Source organism: Pogoniulus pusillus, chromosome 39 (assembly GCF_015220805.1).
Source record: "Pogoniulus pusillus isolate bPogPus1 chromosome 39, bPogPus1.pri, whole genome shotgun sequence".
Lineage (NCBI taxonomy): Eukaryota > Metazoa > Chordata > Aves > Piciformes > Lybiidae > Pogoniulus > Pogoniulus pusillus.
This window is the reverse complement of record NC_087302.1, coordinates 4,053,853-4,075,965: the sequence shown is the minus strand read 5'-3', so window position 1 is coordinate 4,075,965 and position 22,113 is coordinate 4,053,853. Positions and strand designations below refer to the sequence as shown.

General features: G+C 55.9%; 1 protein-coding gene across 6 annotated transcripts in view; it reads right to left on the bottom strand.

Moving 5' to 3' along the window:
- CDK18 (cyclin dependent kinase 18) overlaps window positions 1-22,113 on the bottom strand; it is a 52,814-nt gene that overhangs the window by 20,264 nt on the left and 10,437 nt on the right. For all 6 annotated transcript variants that reach the window (XR_010308846.1, XR_010308847.1, XR_010308848.1 and 3 more), the window contains exon 2: window positions 4,256-4,411. Coding sequence is in view for 2 of the 6 variants with exons in the window: in XM_064173960.1 (XP_064030030.1) it covers window positions 4,256-4,379 (124 nt within the window). In the remaining 4 variants the exon portion in view is untranslated. The remainder of the gene's footprint in view (window positions 1-4,255; window positions 4,412-22,113) is intronic.

Sequence of the window (22,113 nt, the reverse complement as noted above, 5' to 3'; positions counted from 1 at the left end):
CCCAAAATAAAAACTATCCCCAAAGGCCATTTAAAATGCAACTGGACTGGGCTCAGTGAATCCACCTGCAATGGTTCCCACAGCTAAGCAAGCCCAAAGGCTGGGCAGAAGATGCTCTGGAAGGTGCAAGCCTGCAGCATTGCCTCTCTGAACCAGAACCCCAGCAGGCAGCTCAGTGCCCACCTCTCCTCATCTACAGCAGCATCAGATGTAAAGCCAGAGCTGGGGAATGCCAAGGGGAATGGCATCATAGAACCATAGAATCAGGCAGGGCTGGAAGGGACCACAAGGAGCAGGCAGTGCCAACCCCCCTGCCATGCCCAGGGACACCCTACCCTAGAGCAGGCTGCACACAGCCTCAGCCAGCCTGGCCTCAAACACCTCCAGCCATGGGGCCTCAACCCCCTCCCTGGGCAACCCATTCCAGCCTCTCACCACTCTCCTGCTCAACAACTTCCTCCTCACCTCCAGCCTCACTCTCCCCACCTCCACCTTTGCTCCATTCCCCCCACTCCTGCCACTCCCTCACAGCCTCAAAAGTCCCTCCCCAGCTTTTTTGGAGCCCCCTTCAGATCCTGGCAGGCCACAAGAAGGTCCCCTGGGAGCCTCCTCTGCTCCAGCCTGCACAGCCCCAACTCTTTCAGGCTGTGCTCACAGCAGAGCTGCTGCAGCCTCTCAGCATCCTCCTGGCCCTGCTCTGGACACTCTCCAGCATCTCCACAGCCCTCTTGTCCCAGGGGCTCCAGAGCTGGATGCAGGACCCCAGGTGGGGTCTCAGCAGAGCAGAGCAGAGGGGGAGAATCCCCTCCCTGGCCCTGCTGGCCACACTTCTGCTGCTGCAGCCCAGGCTCTGCTTGGCTTTCTGGGCTGCAAGTGCACACTGCTGGCTCCTGTTGAGCTTCTCCTCCAGCAGCACCCCCAAGTCCCTCTCCTCAGGGCTGCTCTCCAGCCTGGATTCGTGCTTGGCAGTGCCTTGATGATGTGGACTGCTGTGGCACAGGAAAAGCAAGGTGCCCACATCACCTGAAGATGCCCAGTCCACCTCTTTTGGGTTGATGGTTGGAATTGATGATCTTTGAGGTCTTTACCAACCTTAATGATTCTATGATTCTGTCACTGCAGACAGAATCATCACCCAGAGATGCCCAGTCCATCCCATCCCACCTCACTGTGCCCACATCACCCAGACATGCCCAGTCCATCCCATCCCACTTCACTGTGCCCACATCACCCAGACATACCCAGTCCATCCCATCCCACTTCACTGTGCCCACATCACCCAGACATGCCCAGTCCATCCCATCCCACTTCACTGTGCCCACATCACCCAGACATACCCAGTCCATCCCATCCCACCTCACTGTGCCCACATCACCCAGACATACCCAGTCCATCCCATCCCACCTCACTGTGCCCACATCACCCAGAGATGCCCACCCATGCTGGGCTGATTGTTGGACTCAATGATCCCAAAGGTCTTTACCAGCCTTACTGACCCTACGACTCTATGCCACTGCAAGGTGCCCACATCACCCAGAGGTGCCCAGTGCTGCAGAGATGCTCTCACAGGGCTGAGGCTGCCTCAAGCTTTGAAGGCCCTTGCTGGGTGCCCACGGGAGATGTGAAGCTGTGGGAGTGCAAACATTGAGGACCTGTTGGATTCTGCTCCACATTTCATGTGGCTCAGGGTGAGCCCTGGCACTGCAACAAGGAGGCCACGTGGGATATCAAAGGCAAGCCAGGGAGCCTGCAGACATGGCAGCTGCTTTCAGGAGCCTCCTGCCTTTTTAATGACTAGATTTAAATGCTGTCTCTGCCACAACAAGCTTTGATCTCCTCAGGAAAGGGCTCAGAACCCTTCGCTGCTTGTCCAACTTAGAACTTCTAATTACTTTGCAAAGTCTCCTCTCACCCTGCCCCAAAGCCTCCTCACCCCAGCCTGCTGGAGCTCCTGCCCTCGTCCAGCTCTGCCCCTTGCCTCCAGTTTCCCCTCCACCAAGCTTCATCCAAGTGCTCCTGGCACAGGGCTGTGGGGCAAAGAGCTCCCACGGCCATGAGGGGTTGTAGTAAGTGGCCAGAGAGATGCCTTGGAGAGGTCGTGGCTGTCAGAGCTCTTCAGCAGCCATGGTCTGCAGGAGATGGAGATGAAGGGCACTGTGGAGGTGACTTCTTGGGGTTGCTTATAGCCCCCAGGGGAAACTTAAGGGAGAGCTCCTGGGCAGCAGGAGGAGGGTCAGGGTGGTGAGAACAGCAGAGAGCAGGTTTTGGCTGTGCTGTGTGGGAGAGAGCTTGAGTGCACACTAGGAATTGAGGAGTGGGGAAGGGGAGGGGAGAGAGAGCTGTGGCTGGAGGCCAGGACATGCCACATGCAGGCAGGGAGGGACTTACTGATGAGTGAGGGCTGGCACTGAGGCATCCTGCAGCAGCACATGAGGAGCTGTACCCCAGAGGGGTGCTGGTGGACCCCAAGCTCCTGCTGCACTCCTGGCTCCAGGCAGGTGGATCTCTTAATCAGAGTCACAGTCTAGTGACTGCTCCAGCCTCTACCCACAGGGTTGGGAAGGGCCTCAAGTCCTGGCCCAGCCTAAATCCACTCTGACTTTGCTCTGATTCTTTCCTGGCTACCTCAGGAGACCAAAAAGCTGCAGGAGGGGGCAGGCAGATGCTGCAGCATCGAGGGCAAAGGAAGAACCATGACTGAAGCTTCATTAAGGCAGAAGAATGAGCACTTCACCTCTCCAACAAAGCCTGGGTGTGCTCACTGGAGATAACAAGGCCATGCTCAAGACATCCCAGGGCAGAGATCCCCCGAGGAAGGCAGCAGCAGCAGCAGCAGCTGTCAGTGCCCAGGACTTTCTTAGCCTTGCATCAGTTCATCCCCACAGCTTCTGCACATCTCATTAAGAGCTCAAGTCTAATTATAGCCCTTGCTGCTCGCTGGGGTGTGAGGGGAGGTGTGTGCAGGGGGAAGCAGAGAGAGGGGGGCTGTGAGGGGAGTGCTGTTTGGGGCAGCTTGGGTGTCTAGGGGGTAGGAACAGCATCAGGAGCTGCAGGAGTGAGGAAAGGCAGCGCTGAATGAGGTTCCTGCATCTCTTCTCTCAAGCAGGTTAGCTGGCAGAGAGAAGGTCCCTGCCTGCTGAGGCAGATGCCAGTGCCAGGCAATTATATCATGGCCTCAGCCCCTGCTTGCAGCAAAAGCTTCTACCAATTGTGGCTGCAGGGTGAGGGCAAAAAAAGGTTTGAACATGACCCAAGTGGAGCTGAGGGCACTGGCACATGCCTGGCTTGGCCTCTGGCAAGCAAACTGGTTTAGACTCATAGGATCATTAAGGCTGGAAAGCACCTCTAAGATCATCAAGTCCAACCATTAAGCCCTGTCCCACAGTCTACACATTCATTGAACCCCTCCAGGGGTGGTGACTCCACCACCTCCCCGGGCAGCCTGTTCCAGGGCTTGCTTTGGTAGGAGGCTGCAGCAAACGCAGGATGCGATGGCCAGGAACAGCTCAGCCTTGCAGTGCATCCACCCCTGGCTGAATGCAGCCTGACTTTATCAGGCTCCCAAACGCCTGCCTGCCAGCAGCTCTGGCTGCTTGTCCATGCACGGCTGCCTTGGCTTGATCTGCTCCCAGTTCATGCCTCCAGCGTTGCCTCTCCCTTGAAATGCCCACAGCTGGAGCCAGCAGAGCCTGCCCCAGCCTGCAGTGAGGCTGCTCTCTGTGCAGAAGGGACGTGCCCAGTTCTGCTCACGGTGATGTTAACCCTGAACCTCCCTGAGAGCTGCTTCTCTCAGCAGAAGGCTGTGAGTCCAGGAGCAAAGGATGGTTCAGCAAGCCCTGAAGAGAGCCAGCAGCTCCTCTGGCTTGGGTGACCTGCCAGGCTGTAGCCCTGGAGGTGATTCAATCACCACTGTCACCTGAGGGAAGGCAGGAGAAGATCCCACAGGTGCCCACTCTCTCCCTATGCCCCAGATGTGTCACTCCTCATGGGCTTGAGCAAATACCTTGCCCTGCTCCAAGGCTCTCTGTATGCAGCTATAAATCCCTCCCCACATTTAATGAGGAGCTGTTATTAACCCTGCTGCACAGATGGGGAAAGCACCACAGCCAAAGGGACAGGATCTTTCCACACACCAACACACCCAGAGGAGAGGCCCAGAGGAGAGGGCAGGGAGGGCAGGAGCGGAGATGTTTGTTGGCAGGGCTGACCCCAGATGCTCCCAACCAGCCTCAGCAGGGGCCTGAGGGCTCCTCACCTTCATTCCTCCGGTTGTTGAGCTGGTTGAACTGCTCTGTGAACTCTGTCAGGGACTCCTCGATGGTCTCTGTCCGAGGAACTGAGAGTGAAAACCTCCTCTTGAAGTTTTTCATCTTGTTCATTGTAACCCCAAGCTGTGAGGGATGGCAGAGCCCTGCGAGGGAGGGGAGAGAGAGCAGCAGGTTGTTGAGAGCATTGGATGAAGCACAGCACAACCTCCCACCTCCAGCCTCACAGCCCCTGCTCTTTGAGGGCATGGCAGCACCCCAATCCTGCTGGGAACCTGCAGGAGTCCCTGGGGTCAGCACCCTCTCTAGAGCTGCTCTCTACAGCTCCCTGAAAGGAGGTCAGTGCCAAGTTGGGGTTGGTCTCTTCTCCCTTGTAATGAGCAATAGGATAAGAGAAAATGGCCTCAAGTTGCACCAGGGGAGGCTTAGGTTGGATATCAGGAAAAATCTGTTCCCTGCAAGAGTGCTCAGGGATTGGAACAGGCTGCCCAGGGAGGTGGTGGAGTCCTCATCCCTGCAGGTGTTCAAAATAGATGTAGCCATGGCACCTGGGGCCATGGTTTAGTGGCCATGGTGGTGTTGGGCTGATGGTTGGACCTGATGATCTCAGAGGGCTTTTCCCAACTTAACTCCATGATTTTCTCTTCTCTGGGGCACTGCTGCTGTGTCAGAGCAAAAGAAGGGGCAGGTTGGTACCAAAGGAATCAGGTGCCTTATATCTTTAAGGGCTGACTGTGGTCAAGAGGTGCAGGGAGCTGAGCTGGGTACCAGAACTGAGCCCAGGGCAGGGCTGTGCTCACTGAATCATGAGTGCCAGCACAGGCAACGCCTCACAGCATCCTTGGAAACACCAAGAATGCCTGGAACAGAGAAAAGCAGGGCAGAAACAGAAGGCAAGCAAGAGTGAAGAGTGACAGATGCCATCCCTGTCCAAGGAGGCACCTCTGGCTCTGGCAGTTTGTGGTCTCTGCTTTTGCCCTTGCAAGAAAAGACTTCCTCAGCCAGCAGCAAAATGCTGAGTGGAAGCCCAGAGGGATCCCTGAGATCCAGAGCAAGGGGAGATGCTTGGAGCTCACAGCCTGCTCACAAGCTCCTCGATGACTCATCCTGAGCAGGCATCAGAATCTCCTTAGCCAGGGATCTGATTAAAGCACTAAACCCCTTAAACGAAGCAAACCCTCAGGGGGCGCAGGGGGAAGCGAGCTGAGGCTGAGCAGCCACACCAGCAGGCTGAGGGAGCTTGCTCTGGGTGTTGTGCAGACACAAACTGCTCTGCTTTCCTGCTCTGGCTCCTGCCAGGTCTGCCCATAGCTCCCATAGCTTGGCAGAGTGGATGGGACCAGGCTGCAAGAGCTGCTGTGCCTGGTTTGGTCTTCAGCACCAGCCCCACTGCCGTTGGGGGTCATTCCTCCTGCTGAGCACACTGAGCAAGCAGGAAACACTCCCTGGACCTGGAGACCTCAGTGACTCAGAGTCACAACATCAACCAGGTTGGAAAAGACCTTTGAGATCCCCGAGCCCAACCTATCACCTCCTAATTAACTAAACCATGGCACTAAGTGCCACATCCAGGCTCAGCCCAACCAGCCCCAGCTCTGCTCCTTCCAGCCCCAGCAGCAGGTTTGGGTTTGTCTCTCTTCTATCCCCAACCTGATGAGCAAAGGGGCTGCTCCTCCACCAGCTCTAACCTGTTCTGGGAGAGGATTTGCTATCAACAGCATTGGACTCTCCCCCACCAACCCAAGGAGAGATCTCGAGGGGAGAACCAACCTCTGGTGCCAAAGGGGCATCAAAAGCTGCCCAGAAAGTTCTTCCCTGCACCAGCACTCACATCCTGCAGCTCCTCCTGCACCCTGCAGCAGGTCAGGCCTGGGTGTCCCTGCCACAGCTGAGCAGCCAACCCTCCAGCCCCAGCTCTCCCCACTCCTTCCCAGCCCTCTGGGGGTTTTATCAGCACAAGCAAAGGGTGATCACATTCCAGACTGATGGGATCAGACTCAGCATCCGGGAGCTAATGCATCCTGTCGCCAGGGCAACAGCAACCCTTGGGTTGCCATCCCTGCATCTGAAAGCTTAAAAGATTATCCCTCGGCAATACAAACAGGCAGTTTGGGTGTCTGCCACCCTCTGAGCTGAGGCAAGGCAGCCTGCTGCGGGAGCAATCCCCTGGAAAGCCCTTGGGATTCACCTGAAGCCTGGGGGCTCCAACACCTCCACCAGCCCTGCCCCTCTCCCACCTCTAACGCTGCACCAACCTGAAGGTGAAGGCTCTCCAACAAGGGTGCTGAACCTGGGGGCTGGGCTGGGGGTGGGAAGGGAGGCTGGAGGCTGCTTTGGGCTGCAAGGTGAGGCAGGAGAATGCCAGACAAATCCACTTCACAGGGGTTAGAAGGGACCCAAAGAGATCATCCAGTCCAGACCCCCTGCCACAGCAGGACCACACAATCCAGCTCAGATCACACAGGAACACATCCAGACAGGCCTGGAAAGGCTCCACAGAAGGAGGTTCCAAAACCTCCCTGGGCAGCCTGTGCCAGGGCTCTGGGACCCTTCCAGGCAAGAAGTTATCCCTTGTGTTGAGCTGCAATATCAACACAAAGAGTGAGGAGGAAGATAGCACAGCCCAGGGCTGCTCTGTGCCTTTTGTGACACTCCACTAATTACTGACTCACAATTAACCAACACAAACCAAGCTGCAGTCTCAGGCACATTGCCTCTTCCTGACACACTGCAGCACCTTGCTGGGAACCATGGAATGGGTTGGGTTGGAAGGGACCTGAGACATCAGCTACTTTCAGCTCCCCTCTCATGGCCAAGGACACCTTGAGCTAGCCCAAGGGTGCTCTGAGTCTCATCCAGCTTGGTCTGCAATGCTTCCAGGGATCAGCTGTGCACAACTTTTCTCTGGGCAACCTGCTCCAGGCTCTCACCACCCTCACTGCAAAGAATTTCTTCCTCATCCCAGGCTCACAGGATGCCAGGGGTTGGAAGGGACCCAAAGAGATCATCCAGCCCAAGCCCCCTGCCAGAGCAGGACCACACAGTCCAGCTCAGGGCACACAGGAACACATCCAGACAGGCCTTGGAAGGCTCCAGAGGAGACTCCACAACCTCTCCTCAAGCTTCAGACACCTCAATGTTTTCTCCACACATGCTCTCACATCCAAGCCTGACAGGGGTAGCTCTCTTCTCCCAGGTGATAGGACAAGAGGAAATGGCCTCAAGCTGCACCAGCAGAGGTTTTGGTTGGACATTAGGAAGATTTCCTCCCTGTAAGAGTGGTCAGGGATTGGCACAGGCTGCCCAGGGAGATGGTGGAGTCCCCATCCCTGGAGGGGTTCAAGTCCCTGTGGCCATGGCACTGTGGGGCATGGTTTAGTGGCCAGGGAGGTGCTGGGTTGGTGGTTGGACCTGATCTTAAGAGGGCTTTTGCAGCCTTTATGGCTCTGTGATTCTGAAAGGCATCTCCTGCTGCAGCCCAACAGAGCAGCCCAGCAGGGACCTCCAAGGCAGAATCTCCAGCAACAGCCTCTTGCTCTCCACCACCTTTCATAGCAGCCTGAGGGAAGTGGAGGCATTTATGGACCCCCTGAGGGAAAGTAACACTTGCTAAGCAAAGCAATGACCTCACCTGGCTTACAGCAAGCCTGGAGGACCTCGAGGGGAACTGCAGCAGCCCCTGAACTGCAGTCGGCTCAGGGATGGAAGAAGCTGAGTGCTTAACAACATGCAGGGACAGGATGCTGCATGGTAGGATACAGATCCCACAATCCAGCATGCTGAGGGCTGGAAGGGGCCTCTGGAGATCATCCACTCCAGCCCCCCTGCTCCAGCAGGGGCACCCACAGCAGCTTGCTCAGGATCACAATGGCATGGGGGGTTTGGAAGCTCTGCAGAGGAGGAGACTCCACAGCCCCTCTGGGCAGCCTGCTGCAGGGCTCCAGCATCCTCACATCAAAGAAGTTCCTCAAGGTAGAACCTCCTGGTTTCAGTTTGTGCCCATTACCTCTTGTCCTGTCCCTGGGCATCACTGACAAGAGCCTGGCCCCATCCTCTTGTCCCCCACTCTTTAGCTCTTGCTGAGCATTGCTCAGATCCCCTCTGGGGCTGCTCTTCTGCAGGCTCTCAGCCTTTGCTCCTCACAGAGATGCTTCAGCCCCCTCAGCATCCTTGTAGCCATCACTGCACTCTCTCCAGTAGCTCCCTCTCTGTCTTGAACTGGAGAGCCCAGAGCTGGACACAACAGTCCTGATGTAGCCTCACTAGGGCAGAGCAGAGGAGAAGACCACCCTTCCTCAACCTGCTGTGCACACTCTTCTTCATGTAGCCCAGAACACCTTTGGCCTTCTGAGCCATGAGGGGACACTGCTGGCTCAACTTGTTCTCCACCAACACCCTCAGATCCTTCTCTGCAGAGCTGCAGATGGGCAGAAAGAGCCCAAAACAGCAATAAGGAATTCAGGCAAACATGAAATCACCCAAGTTGGAAGGTGGCCAAGGAGCAGGGATTAGAGCCAGCAGAGTGAGAGATCTGCACTTGCTGTAACAGAGGCAGATAGTAAATACTTGGCTAAAACACTTCAAAGAGCCCAAAGCTGAATCCCATCAGGAAAGCTCCTCACAGGATGCAGACAAGATGTGTTCAGAGCCATAGCAACAGCCACACTCGAGATCTTCCAGGGGACTGTTCCCACAGGCACTCTGTGAGCAGTAAAAGCAGCACAGGCTCTCTGGGGTGGAATTTGGGGGACAGGTTATTTTGGGCACCTGACCACACTCTCAGGCAAGAAAATATTCCTAATGTCCACCCTAAACCTTCAGCATCCATCAGGGATGATGCTAAACTTTCTACAGCAGCTGGGAGTAGTCCCAGAGCAAGGTCAGAAGGGGCAAGGGCAGCATCAGCCCCCAGCCATCAAAAGGGCATCTCCTGGCTGCTCAGCTGCTGGCACAAAACCCTCCCCCACGGTAATAAGCTCCCAGTTGCTCCCTCCACAAAGACTGGGCCCAGTCCTGTTCAATAACTTTATTGATGCTCTGGACCAGGGGACTGAGTCCAGCATCAGGAAGTTTGCAGATGACACCAAGCTAGGAGCAGCTGTGGAGCTGTTGGAGGGTAACAGAGCCCTGCAGAGGGACCTGGCCAGGCTGCATGGGTGGGCAGAGGCCAAGGGGATGAGATTGAACAAGGCCAAGTGCAGGGTTCTGCACTTTGGCCACAACAACCCCAAGCAGCACTACAGGCTGGGGCCAGAGTGGCTGAGAGCAGCCAGGCAGAGAGGGAGCTGAGGGTGGTGGTAGAGAGGAGCTGCAGAGGAGGCAGCAGTGCCCAGGTGGGCAGCAGAGCCAATGGCATCCTGGGCTGGCTCAGGAGCAGTGTGGGCAGCAGGACAAGGGAGGTTCTTGTGCCCCTGTGCTCAGCACTGCTCAGGCCACCCCTGGAGTGCTGTGCCCAGTTCTGGGCTCCTCCATTGCAGAGAGATGTTGAGGTGCTGGAAGGTGTTTGGAGAAGGGCAGCAAGGCTGGGGAGGGGCCTGGAGCACAGCCCTGTGAGGAGAGGCTGAGGGAGCTGGGGGGGTGCAGCCTGCAGCAGAGGAGGCTCAGGGCAGAGCTGATTGCTGCCTGCAGCTGCCTGCAGGGAGGCTGTAGCCAGGTGGGGTTGGGCTCTGCTGCCAGGCACCCAGCAACAGAAGAAGGGGACACAGCCTCAAGTTGTGCCAGGGCAGGTCTAGGCTGGATGTTGTTAGGAAGCTGTTGTCAGAGAGAGTGATTGGCACTGGAATGGGCTGCCCAGGGAGGTGGTGGAGTGGCTGTGGCTGGAGGTGTTGCAGCCAAGCCTGGCTGGGGCACTTAGTGCCATGGTCTGGTTGGTTGGGCAGGGCTGGGTGCTAGGTTGGGCTGGCTGAGCTTGGAGCTCTCTTCCAACCTGCTTCATTCTATGAAGCTGCAGAGCACAGCCAGTGCCCAGGTGGGTTGGTCCAGATGCCCAGCACAGCCATGGCCCCAGCAGCCCCTGCCCACCAGACAGAGCAATTTCCACAATCACTGTCCCCAAAAGGTGAGCAATGAGGGGAGAGAGCAAAGCCAGCTCTCCTCCCTGCACATTTGCCTCCTGCTGCTCAGCTCTGCTACTCAGGCTTCCTGACATTTCCCTCCTCCACACGGATCAAAACCCCTGCCAGGAGGTCAAGATCCTGCAGGGAAGGGAGCTCAATCAATTCCTATTAATCTCCAGGAGCCCCAGAGCAAATAGCAAGACCATCACCAGCATCCCTGGGCACGCTGGAAAGGGGAACTGAGGGTCCCTGGGGTCAGACCATCCTCCCACTCAAACCCTTCCCTGCTCCTGCACTGCTGGCATCCACGGCTGCAACAGATGCAGCGTGCCAGGAATGTGAGTACAGCAACCAGGAGATGGAAGAGTTTGGGTGGAAAAGCCCTCTGAGATCATCCAGTCCAACCCTCAACCCAGCAACCCCCACAGCCACCAAAGCATGTCCCCAGCTGCCATGGCCACAGGTTTCTGGAGCACCTCCAGAGCTGGGGACTCCACCACCTCCCTGGGCAGCCTGTGCCAATCCCTGACCACTCTTCCAGTCCAGGAATTGTTCCTAATCTCCAACCTAAACCTCTGGCACAATTTCAGGCCATCCTCCCTTCCCATCTCTGTAGCTTGGGAGCAAAAATGATCCTGTAGCAAACAGGTCAAGCGTGGCTCCCCCTCCAGCTCTGACTCCCCTTGCCCTGCCTCAGTTTCCCCAGCTGCAGATCACATCCAGGACATTCCTGCACAGGAATGGTGACACAGCCAGTTTGTTTGCATCCTCCACATTCTGCCTGTGGGAGCCTTGCAGGCAGGAGCCTGGGCTGTGGTGGGGTGGACAGAGCACAGTCAGTTCCCAGCCCTCATCTGCAGCACTGCAATTAGTCCTCCTAAGCTGTCGTTAAGTGACACCAACACAGGCAAAGCAGAAGGCATGGGGAGATGTACAGACCTCCACATCTTCAACAGACACAGAGGTAGCCTGGGAAGGGGGAGTTCATAGAATCATGGAATGGTGGGGGGTGGAAGGAACCTCTGGAGGTCGAGTCCAATGACCTAGAACAGGTCACAGAGGAACACACATGCAGGTGGGTTTGGAATCTCTGCACAGAAAGACACTCCACAACCTCTCTGGACAGCTTGCCCCAGGGCTCCAGCACCCTCTCAGCAAAGGAACCCCTGAGGATCATCCAGTCCAACCCTCCTGCCAAAGCAGGGCACCTAGAGCAGGTCACACAGGAACACATCCAAATGGGTCTTGAAAGCCTCTAAAGGAGACTCCACAACCTCTCTGGGTAGCCTGTTCCAGGGCTCCAGCACCCTCACAGCAAAGGAACCCCTGGGGATGATCCAGTCCAACCCTCCTGCCAAAGCAGGGGCACCTAGAGCAGGTCACAGAGGAACACATCCAAATGGGTCTTGAAAGCCTCTAAAGGAGACTCCACAACCTCCTGGGCAACCTGTTCCCAAGAAACCTCTCCACAGACACAACCTCTGGAGACTTTATGACCTGTCCTTGGTGCACAGGGGAGGCTGGGGAGAAAAGTTGCTGTGCTGGCTGCTCCTTTTCCCCCTCTGCCCTGCCCCAGCCCTGACAACCAGAGCCCAGCTACAAGAGCACACAAAGGAGGTTTGTTCTGCCTTTTGCCTGGTTTGTCTTTGTGTCCACAGCAGCCCTGCATGGTGCAGTCAGCAGTTCTCACTTGGGTTCTCTTGGGGAGCTCTGGAGGAAGGCAGGAAAATGATGCTCATTATTCCAGCAGCCTCCAAACACTGGGCACTTAGTCCCTCAGCTGATGCCAACCTGGGAGAAGCAGCCAGCATCCAGCTGGCACAACAATGGGCTGCTAACAGCCACTCTGCCCACCACAGACACCCCAGTCACAGGAGCCAGTGCTGACACTGTGCTGAGCTGCCCTGAGGTGCTCGTGTCAGTGCTTCTATGGTACCTTCACTGTCTCCAGGGAAGCAGTGGGCCAGACCCTGCTGGTGGTCAGCAGATCTTCTGCCCCAGCCCATCCGAGCTCTGCTGGGGTGCACCAGGAGGGGGCAGTGGGAAATGAGTGAGTTTCAGACACTCTTTTTGAGTTCCTCACTCCAGGAGGGACATTGAGGGGCTGGAGTGTGTCCAGAGAAGGGCAAGAAAGCTGAGGAAGGGTCTGGAGAACAGGGCTGAGAGAGCTGGGGGTGTTTAGGCTGGAGAAAAGGAGGCTGAGGGGAGAGCTCATTGCTCTCTACAGCTCCCTGGAAGGAGGTTGGAGCCAGCTGGGGTTGGTCTCTTCTCCCTAGTAACAACTGATAGGACAAGAAGGAATGTCCTCAAGTTGCATCAGGGGAGGCTGAGGTTGGAGATCAGAAGAAACTCCTCCCTGAAAGGGTTCTCAAGCACTGGCACAGCCTGCCCAGGTTGGGGCTTGAATCCCCATCCCAGGATGTGTTTCAGAGAGGCAGAGCTGAGGTGCTGAGGGCCATGGTTTAGCCCCAGCCTTGGCTGGATTAGAGAATGGTTGGACTGGGTGATCTGAAAGGGCTTTGCCAACCAAACCCACCCCAGGGCTCTCTAGGAGCACACAACCTTCCCCTAGGGCACAACACAACTGCACCTGGCTCCGAGCCGCGCTCCCTTTCACCCCCCCAGGTCTGCTGCAGCACCTACCTGAGCTGCTCAGACTGAGCTCAGGGTCACTCAGGAGGTCAGGACCTGTGGCCCACTGTGACAGCAGCACTGCCTCACCCGGGTGGCAGTGCTGGGCCACGCAGTGGGATGCTGAGGAGCAGAGAGCTGGGACTGCTGGCGGAGCAGCACTCTCCATCTCCAGGTATGCTCTGGGAGGTGCTGCTGCTCAGCTCCCTGATCCCTTCCCCTTCTCCAGGACTCACTTTCAGCCTTTTATCACGCAGTGGGCAGGTGCCTGACAACAAAGCACCACACTGTGTGTACACCAAGCTCCAAACACACTGAGGAGCTGCTGCAATATCAACACAAAGAGTGAGGAGGAAGATCCCCCAGCACAGCCCAGGGCTGCTCTGTGCCTTTTGTGACACTCCACTAATTACTGACTCACAATTAACCAACACAAACCAAGCTGCAGTCTCAGGCACATTGCCTCTTCCTGACACACTGCAGCACCTTGCTGGGAACCATGGAATGGGTTGGGTTGGAAAGGAGCTGAGACATCAGCTACTTTCAACTCCCCTCTCATGGCCAAGGACACCTTGAGCTAGCCCAAGGATGCTCTGAGTCTCATCCAGCTTGGTCTGCAATGCTTCCAGGGATCAGCTGTGCACAACTTCTCTGGGCAACCTGTTCCAGGCTCTCACCACCCTCACTGCAAAGAATTTCTTCCTCATCCCAGGCTCACAGGATGCCAGGGGTTGGAAGGGACACAAAGAGATCATCCAGTCCAAGCCCCCTGCCACAGCAGGACCACACAGTCCAGCTCAGGGCACACAGCAACACATCCAGACAGGCCTGGAAAGGCTCCACACAAGGAGACTCCACAACCTCTCTGGGCAGCCTGTGCCAGGGCTCTGGGAGCCTTCCAGGCAAGAAGTTCCTCCTTGTGTTGAGCTGCAACCTCCTTTGCTGCAGCTTCCATCCACTGCTGCTTGTCCTATCCCAGGGAGCAGTGAGCAGAGCCTGTCCCCCCCTCCTGACCCCCAGCCCTCAGCAAGTAATAGACATTGATTAAATCTCTGAGTCTTCTCCAGACTAAGCAGCCCCAGGTCCCTCAGCCTCTTCTCACCAGGCAGTGCTCCAGTCTCCTCATCATCCTCATAGCCCTCCCTTGGACTCTCTCCAGCAGATCCCTGTCCCTCTTCACCTGGGTAGCCCAAACCTGAAGGCAGTGCTCATGTCCAACCCCAGTCTACCCCTCTCTGCTCTGTTCAGTGGGCACAGTGGTGCTGGTTGGACTTGATCTTAAGAGGTCCTTCCCAAACCTTAATGAAGCTTCCTTTCTCTTCACCATCTCCCTAGACACCTGAGGTCCAGTGCTGCCCTCTCCCACATCACCTCCCTGCTACCTGGCAGTCATGTCACATCCCAAAAGTGGCAGAAGCTCCTGACTGTACAAACACAACCAAGGCAGGGACCATGGATCCTGCTGAAAGCCGCTCCAGAGGGAGAAGCCAAGCAGTGACATCCCCGCAGCTGGCAGCCAGCGTGCCCAGGTGGCTGGAGAGACAGAGAAGAGGGTGCCAGCTCCCAGCTGGCATTCTCAGCAACACAAAGCCTCTTGTTTTCTCTCCTAGGAGAGTTTAACCTGCAGCTGAAGCTGTCAGCAGCTGCCTTTCCTTCACTGCTAGCCAGCAGAAGAACCCCAGTGCCGAAGAGCCTCTCCCCCAGCCCACTCGCAGCTGGATGGGGCAGAGCAACCCTGTCACCCCCCCACTCCTACAGTGGGGAGTATGTAGGGCCTGCTGCCTTCTTAATTGCTGTTTTCTTTCCTCCTTTCCCTTCTTTTTTGTCCCCTTTTTCTTTTTTAATTAGAGCCTCCCTTCTTTCCCAGCCCACGCACAGCTCCCAGCGCTGCCAGGCTGATGGAAAAGCAGGATTCACCTTCCCTGCAGTGCTTAGCAGGAGCCAGGAGAGGTTGCTTCCTTCTCTCTTTGACAGAACACACTGGAATTTTCCTCTCCTGGCCCATGATTTCCTCTTCCTCCCCAAGGTCTCTCTTCCTAGCACGTGAGAACAAGGCTGAAAGGATGGTGGAGGAGAAGCTCAGCAGGAGCCAGCAGTGTGCACTTGCAGCCCAGAAAGCCAAGCAGAGCCTGGGCTGCAGCAGCAGCAGTGTGGCCAGCAGGGCCAGGGAGGGGATTCTCCCCCTCTGCTCTGCTCTGCTGAGACCCCACCTGGAGTCTGCATCCAGCTCTGGAGCCCCTGGGACAAGAGGGCTGTGGAGATGCTGGAGAGTGTCCAGAGCAGGGCCAGGAGGATGCTCAGAGGCTGCAGCAGCTCTGCTGTGAGCACAGACTGAAAGAGTTGGGGCTGTGCAGGCTGGAGCAGAGGAGGCTCCCAGGTGACCTTCTGGTGGCCTGCCAGGATCTGAAGGGGGCTCCAAAAAAGCTGGGAGGGACTTTTGAGGCTGTGAGGGAGTGGCAGGAGTGGGGGGAATGGAGCAAAGGTGGAGGTGGGGAGAGTGAGGCTGGAGGTGAGGAGGAAGTTGTTGAGCAGGAGAGTGGTGAGAGGCTGGAATGGGTTGCCCAGAGAGGGGGTTGAGGCCCCATGGCTGGAGGTGTTTGAGGCCAGGCTGGCTGAGGCTGTGTGCAGCCTGCTCTAGGGTAGGGTGTCCCTGGGCACGGCAGGGGGGTTGGAACTGGCTGCTCCTTGTGCTCCCTTCCAGCACTGACTGATTCTGTGATTCTATGGGATCAGTGCAAAACGAGGACTTAAGACCAGCTGAAGGCCACAAAGATGATCAGGGGATGGAGTACTTCAGCTATGGGACAGGCTGAGAGAGTTGGGGTTCTTCAGCTTGGAGAGGAGAAGGCTCCAGGGACAACTTAAAGCAGCCCTCCAGGACCCAAAGGGGCTCCAGAAGAGTTGTGGAGAGACTTTTGACAAGGCTTTGGAGTGACAAGATGAGAGGCAACAGCTTTGAGCTGGAAGAGGGGAGATTGAGACAGGAGATTAGGAAGAAATTCTTTCCAGTGAGGGTGGGGAGACACTGGAACAGGTTGCCCAGGGAGGATGCTTCCTCCCTGAGGTGTTCAAGACCAGGTTGGATGAGGCCCTGAGCATCTGGGCTGGTGGCAGAGGGGTTGGAAGTGGATGAGCTCGAAGGTCCCTCCCAATCCAAACCTTTCTGGGGTAATTCATTCCTTCAGCTGCAATTTGGGAGGCAGACAGAGGAGTCTGCTTTGACCTGCTGCCCAGGGTGTGATCAAGAGCTCAGCTGGCACCATGCTCTGCAGGGACAGCTGGGAGGAGGGATCACAGAGCCCTGCTGCCTGGGTCCCCTTTCCAAAAGCATTCTCAGAGAGGGTATTTAAAGAAGGCCAAATGACATCCTGTGCAGCCCAGAGGCATGTGGAATCTGTGCCAGGCAGCTACCTCTGGGGCAAAGAAAAGGAGCAGGGCAGCAAGCAGCACACAATGAACAAGTGAAGAGAAGAAGTGACAGCCAGAACCTCGTGAAAAGCCTTCCCAGGCAGAGGCTGGTATGAAAGGATCCCAATGGGATCAAACTTCCCAGGTAAAAAAAAAACAGAGAAGTGTTCTGATGCAACCAGAATGACAGCAAAGATGTCTGGAGACTGTGACAGAGGTCAGAGGCACATGGAGACATTCAACCCCCACCTGGACCTGTTCCTGTGTGACCTTATCTAGGTGAGCCTGCTCTAGCAGGTGGGGTTGGGCTCAATGATCTCCAGAGGTCCCTTCCAACCCTCACCATGCTGTGATGTGTGTTGGGCTCAAAGATCTCCACAGGTCCCTTCCAACCCTCATCTTGCTGTGATGTGTGTTGGGCTCAAAGATCTCCACAGGTCCCTTCCAACTCTCACCTTGCTGTGATGTGTGTTGGGCTCAAAGATCTCCACAGGTCCCTTCCAACTCTCACCTTGCTGTGATGTGTGTTGGGCTCAAAGATCTCCACAGGTCCCTTCCAACCCTCACCTTGCTGTGATGTGTGTTGGGCTCAAAGATCTCCACAGGTCCCTTCCAACCCTCACCTTGCTGTGATGTGTGTTGGGCTCAATGACCTCCAGAGGTCCCTTCCAACCCTCACCTTGCTGTGATGTGTGTTGGGCTCAGTGATCTCCAGATCTCACCTCCCCTTGCAGTGAGCAGGGACATCCTCCACTAGATCAGGTTGCTCAGAGCCTTGTGGAGCCTCACCTTGAATATCTCCTGTGATCCCTCCTCCCAGCTGTCCCTGCAGAGCATGGTGCCAGCTGAGCTCTTGATCACACCCTGGGCAGCAGGTCAAAGCAGACTCCTCTGTCTGCCTCCCAAATTGCAGCTGAAGGAATGAATTACCCCAGAAAGGTTTGGATTGGGAGGGACCTTCAAGCTCATCCACTTCCAACCCCTCTGCCACCAGCCCAGATGCTCAGGGCCTCATCCAACCTGGTCTTGAACATCTCAGGGAGGAAGCATCCTCCCTGGGCAACCTGTTCCAGTGTTCCACCACCCTCATGGTAAAGAACTTGTCCCCAACACCCAACCTAAACCTTCTCTAATTCCAAACCACTGCAGTCCCCTACTTTGGTCAGTTCTGAGACTCAGCTGGGTCAGCTCCTTTCAAAAGGTTGAACCAGATGATCCTTTCAACTTGGCATTCTGGGATGTTCCTTAAACACTGGGATGCCACAAGGATGCTGTGGGATTGCCCTGGAGCCCAGCCCAGCTCAAACCCAGCGAGATGCTGCCTTCCAGGACATGTCTGTCCCTGCAGAGCATCCTCAGCCATCCTCCTGCACTGCCTGCAGGCACTCACCTCCCCAGCACCCTTACCCCAGTGCAGCTAAGCTCCACCACCACCACCACCACTACAGCATTTTCATGTCAAACCAAAGCATGGAGATGCTGGGATGCCAACCAGAGATTGGAAGATGAACAAAGAGATGGAGCATGCCTCAGGGACTGCAAACCTCTGTTCACTTCCCTAGGGAGGGCAACATTTCATGCCTGCCTGGGAAGCCAGCAAGCACAGGCTGTTTAGATAAACCTTGCTCCTTGCTCAACTGTAAATAACATCTGGTTCACCCAGCCAAGCCCCAGCTCGCTGCTTTGTGTCCTGAAAGCTGCAGGCTCAGCCATGGGAACAGCAGACAAAGCAAGGCCCTTTGGTGAGGGTTCGAATGACTGTAAACAAAGAATTGATCTCTTGCTTTTTTTCAGTCTCTTTAGCTCATTTTCCCCCCTTACCTCTCTCTTCATGCCCAATCCACCTCCCTCTCCCCCCCTCTCACCCTTGCACACTAAGAACTATCACAGCTCTCCTTGCTCCTTGGTTGAGTTCCTCCCCCACCAGCTGCCCACAGTGTCCTTGATGGGTTTTTGCACAAGGTTTGGAAGCTGGGGAGATAAGAGAGGTCAGCATGAGATAAACACAGCAAGGGAGAGCCATCTCCTGCAGAAGAACACATGGCTGTGCCCTCCAGTCCTTGGGCACTGCTAGGAAGAGATAGGTGCTGGGGTGCACATGTGCTGACCCAGGGGCTGCAGCCCACTGCCCTTTGGAAGACATCAGTTGGACCTGAGGAGGTCTTCTCCACCCAAACCAGTTCTATGAACAGGAAAGAAGGCCACAGACAGCCCCCAAAGCTCAAACAGATTTCCATGTGGCTTCCAGTAAGAGCCCACCAGAGCCAAGGAGACTCAAAACTCAGAAGGTGAGGAGCAAAGGGAGCCTGGAGAGCTGCAGCGTTTGAAGCTGCGTTCAGTGCTGCTCCTCTCCTGCCTCACAAGCTGATAAGCTGTGTACTACACAGCAGCCTCTTGAGATAAGAAAGGATTACAGCCCTGAAACCCAAGCAGACCAGAGGTGTGCCCTGTGCTCACACACAAAATCAGAGTGGCTCGAGTTGGAAGGGACCTTAAAGGTCACAGAATGGTTTGAGTGGGAAGGGACCTTCAGGATCCAATCCCCCTGCCATGGGCAGGGACATCTCCCACTAGAGCAGGTTGCTCAAAGTCTGGCCTTAAAGAGTTCCAGGGGTGAGGCATTCACAACCCCTCTGGGCAACCCATCCCAGTGTCTCATCATCCTCACTGTGCAACACTTCCTCCTGATGTCCAAGCTCTGTCTTCCCTGCTCCAGTTTCAAACCTTTGCCCCTCATCCTACCCAAGCCCTTCTAAACAGCCTCTCCTCAGCCTTCCTTTAGGTTCCCTTCAGATGCTGAATCACAGAAACACAGAATGAGCCAGGCTGGAAAAGACCTCTGAGATCACTGAGTCCAACCTAGCACCTAACACCTTCTAATTAACTAGCCCCTGGCACTGAGTGCCTCCTGCAGCCTCCTCTTAAACACTTCCAAGGATGGAGACTCCACCACCTCCCTGGGCAGCCCATTCCAGTGCCAATCACTCTCTCTGACAACAACTTCCCCCTAACATCCAGCCTAGACCTGCCCCAGCACAGCTTGAGGCTGTGTCCCCTTTTTCTGTCGCTGGCTGCCTAGCAGCAGAGCCCAACCCCACCTGGCTACAGCCTCCCTGCAGGTAGCTGCAGACAGCAATGAGGGAGCTGGGGGGGTGCAGCCTGCAGCAGAGGAGGCTCAGGGCAGAGCTCATTGCTGTCTACAACTACCTGCAGGGAGGCTGTAGCCAGGTGGGGTTGGGCTCTGCTGCCAGGCAGCCAGGGACAGAAGAAGGGGACAGCCTCAAGCTGTGCCAGGGCAGGTTGAGGCTGGATGTTGTTAGGAAGTTGTTGGCAGAGAGAGTGATTGGCACTGGAATGGGCTGCCCAGGGAGGTGGTGGAGTGGCTGTGGCTGGAGGTGTTGCAGCCAAGCCTGGCTGGGGCACTTAGTGCCATGGTGTGGTTGGTTGGGCAGGGCTGGGTGCTAGGTCAGGCTGGCTGAGCTTGGAGCTCTCTTCCAACCTGCTTGACTCTATGATTCTGCAGGAGGTGCCCTCAACAAACAGTGCCTTGGCCAGAACAGGGCTGGGCTGAGGTGCCCCCCTCTCCTCAGCACACCTGGTTCTGATCTGGTTTAATACTGGTGGGGTTGCTTGCACCCAGGGCAACTAAACTCTGCCTGCCACGCTGCTATCATAGCCTGATTAGTTGCACAATTAATCATTAATAAGAAGGGATTGGAGGGGATTAAGGACTTAAATAGAACACATGCTGCTAATGGTAAGCTATAAAAACATGTTGCCTTCTCCCTCAGATACCACCTCACATTCTCCTGGAATTAAACTGGCTCCAGCAGACTTTTTCTTTGCACCTTTCCCTGTTTTCTTACACTCTGAAGCTGCAACCAAGGTCCAAAGAGAGTTCACCAGCAAGATGGGCACCTTTGGGCACCACAGCCATGGGGATCCCAAGGGTAGCACAGCTGGGGAAGGGTCTGGAGAACAGGGATGGGGAGGAGCAGCTGAGGGAGCTGGGGGGTAGGGGGGTTCAACCTGGAGAACAGGAGGCTGAGGGGAGACCTCATTGCTCTCTATGTGAGATAAGACAGAGTGAGGTGGGAGTTGGTTTCTTTTCTCTAGTATCAGGTGATAGAATGAGAGGAAATAGCTTCAAGCTAGATGAGAGGAGGTTTAGGTTGGATATCTTTGCTGCAAGAGTGGTCAGGGATTGGAAGAGGCTGCTCAGGGAGGTGGTGGTGTCACCATGCCTGGAGGGGTTCAGGAAACCTGTGGCCATGGCACTTGGAGACAGGATTTAGTGGCCATGGTGGTCCTGGGTTTATGGTTGGACTGGCTGATCTCAGAGGCCTTTTCCAACCCAAACTATTCTGTGCTTTCATCCTAGGGACACAGCAGCAAAAGGAGCGATGGGAAAGCTTCTCGCTGTGACCTCTCTTTCCAGAGGTATCACTAAAGCAGGAGGGTGACGGTGGCAGGGCTGAGAAGCTGGTGCTGGGGTGGTTCATTTAGTGCAGAGAGACCTTTGGAGACACAGAAGCACTCTTCACATTGTTAACTGACACAAACCAACCTCTGGCTATGAGCAAAATGGGCATTAAAGCCACCAGTTCTGCCTCCTCCTTCCTCAGACTGCCAGGCAGGTAATGGTGCTGCTCTGTGTCCCCTCCCATCACCACCAGTTTACATTGCTAATGATGTCTGCAAATCCCTGCCTAAACTCCAGGTGCTTTTGGACCATCCACAGCCTTTCTGGGACACTTGGAAGGAGCTGAAATGGCTCTGAAGTGCCTGGTCAAGCATAGGGGCTCAAATTACCCCTCCTGCAGCTTCAGGTCCCTGTGTCCTCATTTCCCTCCAGCTACAGGCATGGCAGCAGCTCCTGATGCTGATCTGCAGTGGCCCTGACAGCATGTCCTCCCCCACTCAGAGAAGTTTCTGCCTTGAATCCAAAAGCAGATCAGCAGAAAAACAAACCCCCTTTGGCTCCTCTGACCAAGGCTGAAGCAGCCCTTGGAGGTTTCCTGCCTCGACCACGCAAGCGTACAACAAGACCTGGACCTGGAAGAGGATTTCTCTGCACTGGGCAACATTTCTGACTCCAGCTCTTCCTCCAGAGAGAAAACCTGCCAGCTGAGGCACCATTGCCTGGCAAGGTCCTGCCCCTGCTCAGTTGGAGGGGTGACACAGGCTCTGTGCTGTCCTGCACACCCAGCATCACAAGCAGCTCTGCTCAGCACACCCATGGCGACAGACCCATGGCATCCCAGGCAGGTGATCCCTGGGGATGGATCTAAAGCATCCCAGGCAGGTGATCCCTGAGGATGGATCTACAGTATCCCATGCAGGTGATCTCTGGGGATGGATCCATGGCATCCCAGGCAGGTGATCCCTGGGGACGGATCTACAGCATCCCAGGCAGGTGATCCCTGGGGATGGATCTACAGCATCCCATGCAGATGATCTCTGGGGATGGATCCATGGCATCTCATGCAGGTGATCCCTAGGGATGGATCTACAGTATCCCATGCAGGTGATCTCTGGGGATGGATCTACAGTATCCCATGTAGATGATCTCTGGGGATGGATCCATGGCATCCCAGGCAGGTGATCCCTGGGGATGGATCCATGGCATCCCAGGCAGGTGATCCCTGGGGATGGATTCATGGCATCCCAGGCAGGTGATCCCTGGGGATGGATCCACGGCATCTCATGCAGGTGATCCCTGGGGATGGATCCACAGCATCCCATGCAGGACA